This window comes from Columba livia, chromosome 2 (genome assembly GCF_036013475.1).
Source record: "Columba livia isolate bColLiv1 breed racing homer chromosome 2, bColLiv1.pat.W.v2, whole genome shotgun sequence".
Taxonomy (NCBI): Eukaryota; Metazoa; Chordata; class Aves; order Columbiformes; family Columbidae; genus Columba; species Columba livia.
The window spans coordinates 86,940,472-86,955,224 of record NC_088603.1 but is presented as its reverse complement, the minus strand read 5'-3'; the positions used below and the strand labels follow the sequence as shown (position 1 = coordinate 86,955,224).

Here is a 14,753-nt window from a genome sequence, read left to right as displayed (position 1 = left end):
GGGCCTCGATTCGTTCGCCATGTGTGAGACTAAAGGACAAAAATCATTCAGTTGAGAATATTCCAGCATACCATTATGAAAGAGATCCAAATACAGAGGTATCATAGACTGCTGAATTTTTGAATCACTACAGTAATATTGTGAACATGCTGATTACTGTTAGAACTAAGATGAAGAAGGCCATAAGCCCCCTGGGTGATATTTTATAAATAATAATCTTGTTAGAGTTTCTTATGTTACGAACTCTTCAGAGGGGACCTGGTACATAACCAGGATTTCCCTGCCCTACTGTAAGAAACAGAGTAAAAATAAAGCTGTGACCAACTAGCTGGGAGTCACCACCAATTATTTAAATAATGATGAAGCCAGTTCTTTCACTCTTCATCATACAGAATCATAGAATCATTTCATTTGGAAGGGACCCTCAAGATCATCGAGTCTAACTATAACTTAACTCCAGCACTAAACCATGTCCCTAAGAACCTCATCTGAATGCCTGTTAAACACCTCCAGGAATGGTGACTCCACCAATTCCTTGAGCAGCCTGTTCCCATGCCTGACAACCCTTTCTGTGAATAATTTTTTTCCTAATATCCAATCTAAACCTCCCCTGTCACAACATGAGGCCATTTCCTCTTGTCCCATCACCTGCTGCTTGGAAGAAGAGACCAACATCCTCCATGCTATTAATACTACTACATGATACTAATGTTCTACATTATTTTTATTTTTATTATTAAGCCACATCTATCCATTAGTGTTTTTTTTGTTTCACATGTTGTAGTCAAAGACATAGAACTTTAAGATAAGTCTACCAGGATAAAATGAATTATTAGATGAACACATAAGACACAATACAGTTTAAATATATAATGGGAAAGAGCTGATATCTGATTTTCCATTCAGAAGCTGTTTTCATTTGATTAGATTAAAATCAGACAATAGTACAAAAGCCAGCACTTGAATATTAAATAAACATATATTTCAGAACTCCAGAAACACAAACACAATTACCTTGCCAGACAGTACATCCTTGAAGGGTTTTATTACCAATATTTTACTTTATTGGGTAAAATGTAAAGTAAAATGTAAAACATGAAATATTTATAAATGCAGATACTGAAGCTGAGGAAATCAGCTCTAGACAAAAGCCAGTGAACGGTAGCATTGGCTTTTGAAGTTCATAAGCCATATAGACTTACAAGCTTCATAGTGTAGTCAAAATGTACCAGTTTCTACATATGCTGTAGAATGCATTTCATACTAAGTGTTCTGTGATTCTTTCCTCATCTCAGAAGGGAAAATAAAATTTTCTGCATGATCATCTCAAACAATTGGGGGAAAAGGTAGCACCATGGTGGCATTTAAATGAGCATGCACTCTTTAACAAAGCATGAAGGTAAAATGAAATTCCCCCGAACATGCCAAGTCAGACCTCAGAATGCACTTGTTTTACATTTCTCAGGAGGAAAAGCCAAGAAAACAAACAAACAAACAAACAAACAAACAAACCACCACACATACCTGAAGCACAGCAAGTGTGAGACAGCAGAGACAAGTTGCAAGAGCTCAGAGCAGATTATGACCACTGAATGCAATCCCAAAAGTGCCGACTCATGAAACTGAAGGGGTGCGTTCAAGGATCAGATTTCTACAAATAAGAAATATGAGTTAATGCCTTTACCTTTGCATATCTCGGAATCACAAAGTTAAAAGTTTTCTCTTTCTAAAATTGTTGATTTTATTGCTAGTGTAGGCAGACTGTGCTACTGTGAGGAGTACTGTTATACCTGAGTACCAGCCTTCTTTTTAACCTACACAAAATGGTATAAAGCATTGAAGGTCTTTTCTTTTCACCTTAGGAAACATGTTGACTTAGCTGAGCAATTAATTTAGAGAGAACTTTTTTTTTAAAGGGCGTTCCTAGTTCCCATAGGGTTGGGACTGGTCTACAGATCCAAAAAGCAGACCTCCACCTAATTCTGTAGTGTTCTAGGTTTGATACATGGTGCCTTCAATGCACTCAGGCTATGGAGTGTGAGGGAAGTCAGATGCCAGCAGGCAATTGCCATGTGACTGAGATCTGACTGTGGAGCTGAAAGGAGGTCTGTGTCTCTGTGAGATAAAAACACTAACTTTGTGAGGATTATGGTTTTCTGATGCTCTGGAACAATTAATTGGTCTACAGTCTGCTCCTTACTACTGTGTTTTCTGAGGACTTGACATCCCCTATTCTGCTCCATGATTGGAAGTATGGTGTTCTTGTGACTGAATGCAATAATTCTCAACACGAGATTGGACGTACACCTTTCATGCTGTGCAGGATATGGGCAAAGCACTAGTATGGCAGGGTGCTCCCTTATTACAGGAAGAATTGCTCAATCACAAGTACTCAGTGTCTGATGAACTGGTATTTCTCCATAATTCCTGTAATTTTTCCTTGTGATTCATTCCATGTCACACTTCTTTTTGTAACACCTTCTTTCCCTCCACCCGTAGTGCTAATAAATCAGTGGTGAAGGGAAGAAGGTTGGGGTTTTGTCCTGGTTTTGTTAAAAACAAGTTTCTCTTTCAGTGAATTTTGCATGTCAGCTAAAGCCTTCATATTAACTGCATTTTCCTGGAGAACCAGACACATGTTTTGGTAAACATAGCAATGGAATGCAAACTTATTGATAAGCATGAATGGACATCTCGGGAGAGGGGCAACGAGAAACAAGTGACCAAGAAACTGACCAACTGTGTATAACATCCCATTCACTTCATATAAAAGTGGGAGATCACGAGGATCTCGTCCCTTTTCCCTTTTGCCTTTGCTTTTTCCCTTCTGCTTTATGGCCGACATTAGGAGAGGACCTTGCTAGTCGTCCCTGTGAACTGAGGCCTAGTGAGAGACTGAATCCAGCTCTCTTTGGCTGCAGAGTCCAATCCAGGACTTTGGGTGCCGGTTCTGCAGTTGCTGAGACTTTCAAGATTGGTTTTGTATATTTTGTATTATTTTCTCTATTCTTATTAGTAGCATTAGTAAAACATTGTTAATTTTTCCAACTCTCTTCTCTCTGTCCTTCTTTCCCTCCCGATCGCCTGTCCTGAGCGGGAAGGGGGGAGAGGGAGGGACAAAAAGGGGGAAGTGGGGGGGAGAGGGGGTTAACAATACATCTGCCAGGGTTTTATTGTCACCCCGCAATCTTAACCCTCGACAGGTTTCCATTGCTCTAGGCAGGAGGAGAGCTGAGAGTTTTCAGGCAGCTGTGTCTGAATGAAGAGGGTCTGTCTGTGTCTTCCCTGATTGCTTCAAGATGCTTCTGCACTGTAGCACCAATATTTTTTGAGAGGAAAATAGCAGGATTTTTTTTCTTAGTGCAGTATGGGATGAGGAGCTGTAAGACCTGTATTTCAGAGACCACATGAAGACTGCTGGCTTGTAGCATCTAATCAGGCTAGCATGAGTGGGGAAGAACCTGTTCTTCTGCATGAGCTTGGGAAGGTTCCTTTTCAAAGCAATATGTAACCTTTCTAATGGGTACTTAACCAAAGGCAGTGTAATTTTGCCCATATCTTTCCAAACACAATAATGTTGTAATGTCAGTGTTTTTTCACAGAAATAATCAAACAAAGTAAAAGAAAAAACAAAACTTGCAACATACTTTGGTCTGCTTTAAGCCGAACTGATCGAGCCATATCACCATGTTCACAGAGATACACAGTATGTGTCTGAGAAGGGAGAGATCAAAGGCATTTAATAAGTGAAAGAGGAAAGCAGATTGCCAGGGAACCCATTGCTGCCCTGTGGGCTGATCTTGGGAGAACACACAGCAGCACCTGGGGGTCACCTCGTGATGGCAGCTTCCTGAGTCTCTGCTTGTTTCCTTCTGCTTGAGGAGACTGTATTATCTTCTAGTGATTGCACCATCACAATTCTGCTGCTGGTTGTGCAACACATTTCAGCCGAGGTCACCCCAAGCCAGGGTTTGCACACCCCCTTTAGTGCTGAGTGGACTCTTACAAAAAAAACGACAACAGCCAAATTGGAACACAGCATTAGAGTCCAAAGTGCAACCAACAGTATGTACCGTACAGAGATCGTGAATGTGCTGAAGTAAGTCTGGACTTCTAAGTAGGAAAGCTGAACAACTTGTTCAGCAAGGAAGGGGGAATCAATACAAAATTAAATTAAAACCTGTTTAATTTATGAAGTTTGATGTTAATATTAAGGTTATGGGGAACAGTCTTATGGATAAGGAAGAATTTCCAGAGCCACAGTCCTGTGACTAAGGGAGTGGAAATGTGGTTAAGCAGCTCTAGTGGAGATAAGGTTCTGCAAGCATTGCTGTAATTTCCTAGGAATTGTCTAGAAATGCTTCAAACTGCCAGTTTTTCTTGCATTAATTTTACTACTGTTCTTTGAAGGAGCTGTGGAGTATTTAAGCTCCCTGTGTGGTATAATGTATTATTTGAAGTATGCGAGAGGGAAAAGCCAAAGCCCAAATCAAAACAAAAGGGCTGGGTTTTGAATATTATGACTGCATTCTGGAAATCTTTGGTAGAGTTTTTTTCATTTGTTTGACTTCATTTTAGGAATTGTAAATAAATAGCATTGACAAAGTTACTTAGAATACAGGGAAACAGCTTATACATGAGGACAACATCTTAAGATCACTTTCCCAAGACAAAAGTCTAATGTGCATTTGGTACTACTTTTTAGATGTGCCTCTGAGGAAATAGTGTTCTGATTGCTAATATCCTTAAATAAAGCTCTTTAAAGGATAATCCTGATAGTCCAATAAAAAGAAAATTAAAGAATGGGAAGGATACAAGGATCAGGCGGTCACTTTAATCCAAAAGGAAAAAAATGTATTAAATGTCCTGTGTTATCATAAAAATGTATCAACATAATAAACATTTATTACAATGGTATGTACAACAATATACAGAACTCTTAGCTTTTTACACATTTTATTTTCATTCTGAAAGAGAAAATATTTTTCCTATGATTTATAAACTCTGTTTTGCGTAGAGCTTTGAAATTATGTCTCTACTTCAGTACCTCGACCCACTGATGACTTTAGATATGTCTTTTACCAATGGATGGTCTAAGGCAGTAATAACAATGGCAATGTAATGTTGAAAAGTGATACTACACCCTGTGTGAACTAGGAACACCCTTTAAAAAAAGTTTTGTCTAAATGAATTGTTCAGCTACATCAACGTGTTTCTTAAGGTGAAAAGACCTCCAATGTCTAATACCATTTCGTGTAGCTTAAAGAGAAGGTTGGTACTCAGCTTTAGTAGTACTCCTCACAATAACACACCCTGCATACACTGTCAATAAAAATAAAAGTTATAGAAAGAGTGAACTTTGTGACTCTGAGATATACAAAGTTAAAGGCAGTAACTTACATAACTGTTATCTGTAGAAATAATCTGTGAAATCTGATCCTTGCACACACTCATTACATTTTATGAGTTAACACTTTCCTGATCTCATTCAGTTTACTTGTTTGTTTTTGTTTTGTTTTGTTTTCCTTTTTGCTTAGTCACGGTATTAACGTTACAGCACACATGCCATTTCAGTATTTCGGATGACTGCTGTTCTCTAAATATATGACCTGATCGTCCTCTTGTACACCAGCTAACCTTCTGATACTAATGGAACTCCAGGAAAGCGGAGTTATCATAGTTTTACACTGGCATAATCAAGGCACAGGAAACTTCCAGACCTCAACATTCTTGTCCCAGAAAAAATGTGTTGTGAGAGCTGTATCACCAGATAATAACTGGATTCATACTTTACATATAGATGGTATCATGAAAAGTAACAGCTAATTAGCAGTCGCAGGCCAGAATTCTCTGAAGACCTCCCCCCGGGAAAGATGAAGGTCCATTAGCAGCATGTAAAGAAGGAAAACACGGATGGGAAAAAGCAAAAGAAATTAAAATCCCATCAGAAAAGAGATCACTAATATATACTGCTGACTATTTTTAAATGATACATCACAATGTATATTTCTCAGTATACAAGTCCAATTTGAGAGATTGTCATTAGTAATATTAAGCCTTTCCAAAATTGCACTTTCTTCCCATTAAATCACATAGCAATCTTTTCAGTAGCACTGAGAAGGTGAAAAGGGACATACCTTCATTTCTCTCTGGAAGTACCAGCCCTCAGTGAAGATCCATGGCAGTTGCTTTCAAACTACAGAACACAGACCTTTCTCCCCAGGAAATGTAATTAACCCATGGCAGTCACTGTCACAGGCTGCACCGGAGGCCAAAACTGCCAGCAGATTCAGAAACAGACCGGCAAATCCACAGCAGCTCGGTCCATCAGCTGCCGTGTGACACACCATTGCAGTGGCCATATCAAGCACAGGACTCCCTCAAACCGCTGGAAAGTGGGTTGAGAGGGGAAAATCTCTGGGCAGTTGTCATTCGAGACTGGGTGCTGAGGTAGATGCAACCTTGAGCTGATGCAACACAGAGATTTGTGTCATAAGATCAATGTAAGAACTACGGAACAACATACATTATGCAAAAACACGTAACATTTCTTCTTTAAGCGGTAACTTCGGTTTGTAAGCCGTGCATTAAAACGCCAGGTTTGCACATTGCATTGTACTTTTGAATTCCTAAACTGACCAGGTGATCATCTATCGAGTTTCACAGAATAGGGTACACATCAAAAAAAAAATAGTTTCTCAAAATGTGCTTCACCAAATAATGTATTTGCATCCTTAAACTTTGGGCTTGTGATTTGTTTAGAACTTAGATGAACATGGGCCATAATACACACATACATTAATGTACCATTAGTCTAACTTGTTTCAAGCCTTAAGATAAACCTCAAGGAAATTGAGTATATTTCACAGCATATTAAAACCTGACACTGCTAGGTGCAATCTGAGGCTTCTTCAAAAGAAAGCAATATGGAAGTACCAATTAGAATCTACTGACAAAATATATCTAAAATACTCTGTTTGCTTTTTTTTATTTAATTTCAACAAACTCTCCCCTCCAATTTTCTAAAATGTGTTAGTGAAAAACTTCAATGTATTATATAATTGTATTACAAATTAAGTTTCTTGTTCTTCTATTAAATGTATTTATTCAGCCAGTTGATCATATCCTTTCTTCCTTCCTCAATGAAAGGCTTATCTTGAGAATTGATATTCTCTCTTCTGCGATGTACAAAACCATGAGTTTGTCCAGGATAAATTTTAACTTCAAAATGGACTTTGCAATTTTTCTTTAGCTTCTGCTTCAGCAGGGTGGCCTGTAATATAGACCACAGTAGTAGCTATATTAATATAGCCATATTCCATTATGCCAGTCCTCATCTTATTCATAATTCAACTCCCTAATTTATCATTCAGGCTAAGCACTAATAATGAAGCTCCATATGGGCAAACCAAAAAGCAAAAACCAAAAGAAAAGACACCTTTACAGTAAGTGTCTAGAAAAATTGTTAGAATATAAACGCAGGACCAACAATCTGCACCGATTCGGATATAACAAAAGTATTTCCTGCCTGTGAAATACATTACAATGCTAAATACACTACAACTGAATAAAAAGCTTCTAACAGACATCTATGGATGCAATTTGGCATATCCTACACCATTCGTGGGTTCCTAGGATCAATAAAAAACAAATCCATACAGCAAATAGTAGCTCCCAGATGAGAGTACTCCCAAATAGCAATGGGATTTTCATAGAACTTTGTTACCTGCCTTACTAGTCATGCTGTTTACAAAAGAAATAGACTAAATTTTTTAAAATCTAGTTTTCATTCTTTGCCTAGGTTACATTTGCCCTTCTATGTCTTCTATGTCTTTTCTGCTTATTTGTTGAACTTCAAGCACTACTATGAGGCTGGGGTTTTACTCCAAATTCAGGATGGAAATTTAAAGATAAAGAAATGAAAGAACATGGAGGTTATCAGCACACTTGATGCAAGGGAATGAAGTCATCTTTTTCAGCAAAAATGAAAAATGTAGGGTTCAGGAGATTGGATATATCATCAGAATCATTGATTAATCCTAGAAAACGTTAAAGAAACAAAAAACTCTTCAGCTGACTCTTAAGGTGAAATTCAGATTCAAATAGAGCACTCTGCTTCTGCAGTGAAAAGCTTTAATGTCTCAGGCAATATGCAACCATAAATATCAGCTTTACTTTCAACCTACTGTAACCATGGCTCCTAGAACACTGTCCTAGATTAAAACTCTATTTAAGCCAGTTTATTAAGATACATCGAATATCTGAATAAATAAGACTTGAAAGATGTTTTTGTGCATATGAGCTTGTGTTCTTTTTAATTGACTGGGAAAGTCAATGATTTAGTAAGTAAACCAAAATTTACGTTCTGAGAATGTCAGCAAAGGGCAGCTTTAGCTATCCCAGCTTCTTGAGCAGAGCGTAAATAGAAAGCTGGTGTTAAAATAACCACAATCTAACTTTAGAGAGCAGCTAGATCAAAAATAACACAGTCTGCTCCCAGGTGAAGTTCTAGCTCTGCAGCATGCAAAGCAGTACCAAACAGGAAAAGGGAGCTATTAATAAGTTGGAGAAGGTGACCAAAGGACAACATGTGTGTCTGTCCAGACCTGAAAAAAAGACATGGCTGCTGTGATCTATTCTGAAACTAGGAATAAATATCCTCACCACCATCTTCTTTGCATAATACCCTTCCTACTCTGCTGAAAATGAAGGGGAGAGGAGAGGAGGGGAGAGGAGGGGAGGGGAGAGGAGAGGAGGGGAGAGGAGGGGAGAGGAGGGGAAGGGAAGGGAAGGGAAGGGAAGGGAAGGGAAGGGAAGGGAAGGGAAGGGAAGGGAAGGGAAGGGAAGGGAAGGGAAGGGAAGGGAAGGGAAGGGAAGGGAAGGGAAGGGAAGGGAAGGGAAGGGAAGGGAAGGGAAGGGAAGGGAAGGGAAGGGAAGGGAAGGGAAGGGAAGGGAAGGGAAGGGAAGGGAAGGGAAGGGAAGGGAAGGGAAGGGAAGGGAAGGGAAGGGAAGGGAAGGGAAGGGAAGGGAAGGGAAGGGAAGGGAAGGGAAGGGAAGGGAAGGGAAGGGAAGGGAAGGGAAGGGAAGGGAAAAGAAAATATTTCAGTTGGAAGTGACCTACAACAATCATCTAGTCCAACCTCTTCATCTATTCAGGGCTGACCAAGTTAAATCATGTTGTGAAGGGCAGTGTCCAAATGCCTCTTAAACACTGACAGGCTTGGAGTATCAACCACATCCCTAGGAAGCCTGTTCCAGTGTTTGGCCACCCTCGCAGCAAAGAAGTGCTTCTTAATGCCCAGTCGAGACCTCCCCTGGCACAGCTTTGATGTATTCCAAGGCAAAATATCTCTCCTTATCAGCTGACAACCTGATTTGAAGAAATAATGCTATATCAAGTACCTAAGCTACACAATATAGATATGCATATGTACCTGCTTGTATTACATCCTTGTATTTACCTACCATAGAGAGATACACCAGCCTTCAGTTCTGAGTAGGTCATCATCAGGTGACGTACAGCAACACCACCCCAGCAAAAACCAATGACCCCTAATTTCTTTACACTACACCGTTCCTTTAGATATTTCAGGACAGTATCAGCTTCTTTGAAACATACAAACAAATGCAAATTTAGCAGGTACAGTAATACCAGTACTTGAAAATATGAAAAGAAAATGCAGAGATGCATATAAGGCTCCCCATATCATTTTGCTACTACATTTTCTTTCACATACTTTGAATAAATCATTAGTTCAGGCAAATATTAGGGGCTGCTAATCTGAACAGACTATATGACAAGTGAAACCTCAGAGACAGGAGGTCTCTGGGAATGATTCAGTTACATCTCCCATAACCTTCTCATCAAATACAGAGAGTGTTGTGGGGCAACCACAACAAGTCTGACAACCCGTCTCCTGTGTGAGATGCTTTAAGGCTGAGGCTCTGCCACTCAGCTTTGCTTGCCCTACAGCTCCTGCTCTGTCACAGCTGTGCCTGTGCCTGGCCACAGGCCCTGTAGATCTGTACCTTTGTCCAGATCATGGAACCACAGACCAACCTCCTGACCCGGCTTTGGCCCTGCCACATCACTACAGACCTGCCTGGAGATCACTGGACTGTGTCTGATGCTGGTTAATGTGTCTGGACCTGCCTCAGACCCCGACTGCCTCATTCCCAGCTTGAGCTCAGACCAGCCTCCATTGGCCCTGGCTGACACCCAGATCCCTGCCCTGCCCATCTTTGTGGAGGACCCTGGGATGGGGCCCTGGCAGTTCTCTTGGCTCCCAGCACTCTGCCCCCCAGAGAGCCACCAGCCCTCACTGTGCCCTGACAAAAGACCTGGCCATCAGCTACCTGGGGCCACTTACACCATGCTGAGCAAGTTACTATGACACTATCAAAAACTCTTTTCTTCTTTCCGTAGAACATCTTAAAGGATCAGTCTGTTGCACTCATTGAGACTCAATATGTGAATTATGCTTTCTCACTGCTTGTGTCACCAGTCATTTTTAAACCATGCTTTTTGAGGCAGAGGAAGGAATTAGCAGTCTATGGTATCAACATCAGATGACAAAACACTAAGCCACTACTGAAAGAGTTGTCCTTGAACTCTGTTCAAGGCAAAATAAAAAGGTCACCGATTGCATCCACTTCTAAGGAGTCATTTTAAAAGTCCCCCTTCACTGATAGATTAGCTGCATCCAAACTCAGAGAAAATAAAAAGGTGGAGGCAGGAATCAATATCTGACAGCAGCAGGCAATGCCGTATCCAGCTCCCTGACATCTTACTTGTTTATTTTCCTGGCATCTTGAGTTTCCAGGCAATTATCAAACTTGGAGCAGTCATCAGAAGACTTCCAAGTTTCTCTTCCTGCAAAGAAGTCTGGGCAGATGCCTCTGCACACCCAGACACACACACACAGACAAATGAAAAAATAATAAATTAATCAAACACTGAATGTGTTTTTTTTGTAATTCGTAACATGGAAAGTTCCTATGCAGGTGTAATTTTGTTTTGATTTCTTTTTTCCTGAGAAAGTAATATTGTTAAGTATCACTGTTAACTATTCCACAGAAATGCCTACAAGCATTAGAAAATATTTATAGGTTTCCATACAGGCTATTTTCAATTACTAAACCATATAATACAATTCGTGATACAAATCTAGAAAATATAAATATTTTTTATCCCTAGTATTTTACCTGCTTTGAGTATTTAATTTGAAGTTATACACAGCAAAACAATACACTATCTTGTAAAAGATGACCAAACTAGGTCCTGATTACAACCATTTTAGATTTTGCATACAACATAATACTGTTTAACATAAATCCATCATTAATGCATCCCATTTAAACAAAGACAATTACGTAAAACAGTTATTTTCTACAGAACGCGTCATGAGACTTACTTATGAGACAGAAAAAACAAACAAACAAACATACAAACACCTGGTGGACTGAAGTCAGAAAAGAACAAGTGAAGGTATCACATGTGGGAAGAAAGGGAAGAGACATAATTTGGTGACTAGAGAAAGGGAAGCACAGTAAGAGTCCACTCAGCACTAAAGGGGGTGTGCAAACCCTGGCTTGGGGTGACCTCGGCTGAAATGTGTTGCACAACCAGCAGCAGAATTGTGATGGTGCAATCACTAGAAGATAATACAGTCTCCTCAAGCAGAAGGAAACAAGCAGAGACTCAGGAAGCTGCCATCACGAGGTGACCCCCAGGTGCTGCTGTGTGTTCTCCCAAGACCAGCCCACAGGGCAGCAATGGGTTCCCTGGCAATCTGCTTTCCTCTTTCACTTATTAAATGCCTTTGATCTCTCCCTTCTCAGACACACACTGTGTATCTCAGTGATCATGGTGATATGACTCAATCAGTTCGGCTTAAAGCCGAAATTATGTTGCAAGTTTTGGGTTTTTTATACTGTGTTTGATTATTTCTGTGAAAAATACACTGACTTTCAACATGCTTATGTTTGGAAATATACAGGCAAAATTACACTGCCTTTGGTTAAGTACCCATTAGAAAGGTTACATATTGCTTTGAAAAGGAACCTTCCCAAGCTCATGCAGAAGAACAGGTTCTTCCCCACTCATGCTAGCCTGATTAGATGCTACAAGCCAGCAGTCTTCATGTGGTCTCTGAAATACAGGTCTTACAGCTCCTCATCCCATACTGCACTAAGAAAAAAAATCCTGCTATTTTCCTCTCAAAAAATATTGGTGCTACAGTGCAGAAGCATCTTGAAGCAATCAGGGAAGACACAGACAGACCCTCTTCATTCAGACACAGCTGCCTGAAAACTCTCAGCTCTCCTCCTGCCTAGAGCAATGGAAACCCCAACCTTCTTCCCTTCACCACTGATTTATTAGCACTACGGGTGGAGGGAAAGAAGGTGTTACAAAAAGAAGTGTGACATGGAATGAATCACAAGGAAAAATTACAGGAAGTGTGGAGAAATACCAATTCATCAGACACTGAGTACTTGTGATTGAGCAGATTCTTCCTGTAATAAGGAAGCACCCTGCCATACTAGTGCTTTGCCCATATCCTGCACAGCATGAAAGGTGTACGTCCAATCTCGTGTTAAGAATTATTACATTCAGTCACAAGAACACCATACTTCCAATCATGGAGCAGAATAGGGGATGTCAAGTCCTCAGAAAACACAGTAGTAAGGAGCAGACTGTAGACCAATTAATTGTTCCAGAGCATCAGAAAACCATAATCCTCACAAAGTTAGTGTTTTTATCTCACAGAGACACAGACCTCCTTTCAGCTCCACAGTCAGATCTCAGTCACATGGCAATTGCCTGCTGGCATCTGACTTGCCTCACACTCCATAGCCTGAGTGCATTAAAGGCACCATGTATCAAACCTAGAACACTACAGAATTAGGTGGAGGTCTGCTTTTTGGATCTGTAGACCGGTCCCAACCCTATATGGATATTTGCAATGTATACTGCAAATGGAGTACCTTGCAGCATATACAGTTATTGCAAAATGTTGCTGCATTTTGGAATATAACTGCTCTACAGCACGGAAAATGAATGTGAAAGATTTGCAGGGGGGAAGAGATTGTATTTAACACCCCATGTGTGTATATGAGTCATTCCTATGCACATATTTAACGTTCATATTCAATATCATATTCAAAATATATGACATTCATTCATATTTCTGCTGATAACTTTTTTAAACGTGATTATAAAATTTAGCCTTAATGGCTGCTTATTTTAAAAGACTTCTAAAAACAGAATGTTTCAGAATACACTATTTTTTAAAGCCATTGCACATTGTTAGGAAATTTAGCAGAATCACTTTTTACAGCATTGTGTTTTCAATATTCTATGAGGTCTATGTGTGCCATTGTTTCTTCCGTAAACAGCACAGTATGGAGGAAGCATGTTGTAATCTGCAACATTTCACAGCAATGTTCCTTTGTGCTTTTTTATTATGAAGACATATAACTCAAACTGCCCTTGTAATAGTTTCCTCTCATGTAGGGGAATAACTGTTCTAACATAAGGCTATAAATCATAAAAAGTGGGATTTCTTGAAGAATAAAATCTTTCTTACATGTATCCATGTGTCTGGTGTTTGGGAGCTGCCATGCAAATATATCATGAATCACAACCACAGCTTTGTCTGTGCTGGCAGGTGGTTTGCAAACATACGCCTTGAAGTGCTCAACTTGCACTTCTTTCCCACAGCCGTCACAATCAAACCTGTTTCCAATACCACATGGGCAGGGCGCCGATTCATGCGCCATCTAGGAATCTGCAAGAGAGCAGAAAGGACAAAGAGTAATATAATTTATTTATTTACAGCAACAACTGTGATCATGAGTCATTTTCATGCAGTCCCCACAGTTCCTCCAGACAGCTAGTAATACCCGCTTGGTACTGCAAGGTTAGAAGTGAAAGCTCCAGGTGTTTATTATAAACAGGCGGCTCTTGACACCTAGTCCTGTCTGGTGCCATAAATATTCATGAATTCCAGGTCAGTCAGCAGAACCCAGGAGTGCAGTGAGGCCAGAAGAAGGGTTTATGTCAGTCCACCATTCCTGGCTTTGTGCCTGGAGCAATCCAGCATGTGATAACTACATTTCCATGTGATGTCCCCACACACTGTGCTTCATGACTACTCCTCTCATCTGTTCTTACAGCTCCTCCTCACAGGCTGGCACCTGGTAGCTCCTGCTGTTACTCCTGTGAGACCTCTCCAAGTTTTCATTGTGCATGTCCCCCTTCCCTTCCTCTATGGGGAATCCAAGGCTGCTGCATACCTGTACTTTGCTGGTCCCCTTGTATCCCCTGCTGCCTACAGCCCTTTACCAAGGGACCCATCATTAATTGACATCTCTAAAAGTTCTAATAAATCAGCTAGAAGATGGCAAATCAGCAGAGGGTTTTCTCTGAGTTACTCTCGATGTAATCTGAACTGAGAATGGTCAGAGGAACACAGACATACACCAGATCACAGACATGTGACTTCTCTAGAGGTAAGCAGTTTAAGGGACAAATTAGAAGCTACTTTATTTCTCAACTCAAGAGGTTTCTGAAGCATTTATGACCAAAGAGGTCTCCTCAGAAGGATCCCTCAGCTCAGTTTAATTTCCTATTCCTTTGACCTGGGGATAGGCCACTTTAGGATCTTTTTTAAACTCAACTAACTTTTGGTACCTCCTACTCCTCCTCCCCACCAAGCACTAGGTGGTCATAATATAGCCTTTTTTCCACC

General features: G+C 40.2%; 1 protein-coding gene across 1 annotated transcript; it reads right to left on the bottom strand.

The window, feature by feature from the left end:
* Positions 1-19: 19 nt before the first annotated feature.
* LOC102088614 (carboxymethylenebutenolidase homolog) lies at positions 20-14,038 on the bottom strand. Its single transcript, XM_005502936.3, has 7 exons — positions 13,590-14,038; positions 10,795-10,897; positions 9,466-9,611; positions 7,948-8,039; positions 6,138-7,273; positions 1,525-1,651; positions 20-29 (listed from the first exon to the last, which is right to left on the bottom strand). The coding sequence occupies exons 1-5, from the start codon at positions 13,780-13,782 to the stop codon at positions 7,094-7,096; spliced, it is 714 nt and encodes a 237-aa protein (XP_005502993.2). The 5' UTR covers positions 13,783-14,038; the 3' UTR covers positions 20-29; positions 1,525-1,651; positions 6,138-7,093.
* Between the last annotated feature and the right edge of the window lie 715 nt (positions 14,039-14,753).

What these genes read in the sequence shown, in the direction of transcription:
- LOC102088614 (XM_005502936.3), bottom strand. Translation starts at nt 13,782, where the DNA reads ATGGCGCATGAATCGGCGCCCTGCCCATGTGGTATTGGAAACAGGTTT. An exon ending in CAAGATGCCAGGAAAATAAA is followed by an intron (nt 9,612 to 10,794) that starts CAAGTAAGATGT and finishes GTTTGTATGTTT; the next exon opens with CAAAGAAGCTGATACTGTCC. An exon ending in ACTTCATTCCCTTGCATCAA is followed by an intron (nt 7,274 to 7,947) that starts GTGTGCTGATAA and finishes TCTATATTACAG; the next exon opens with GCCACCCTGCTGAAGCAGAA.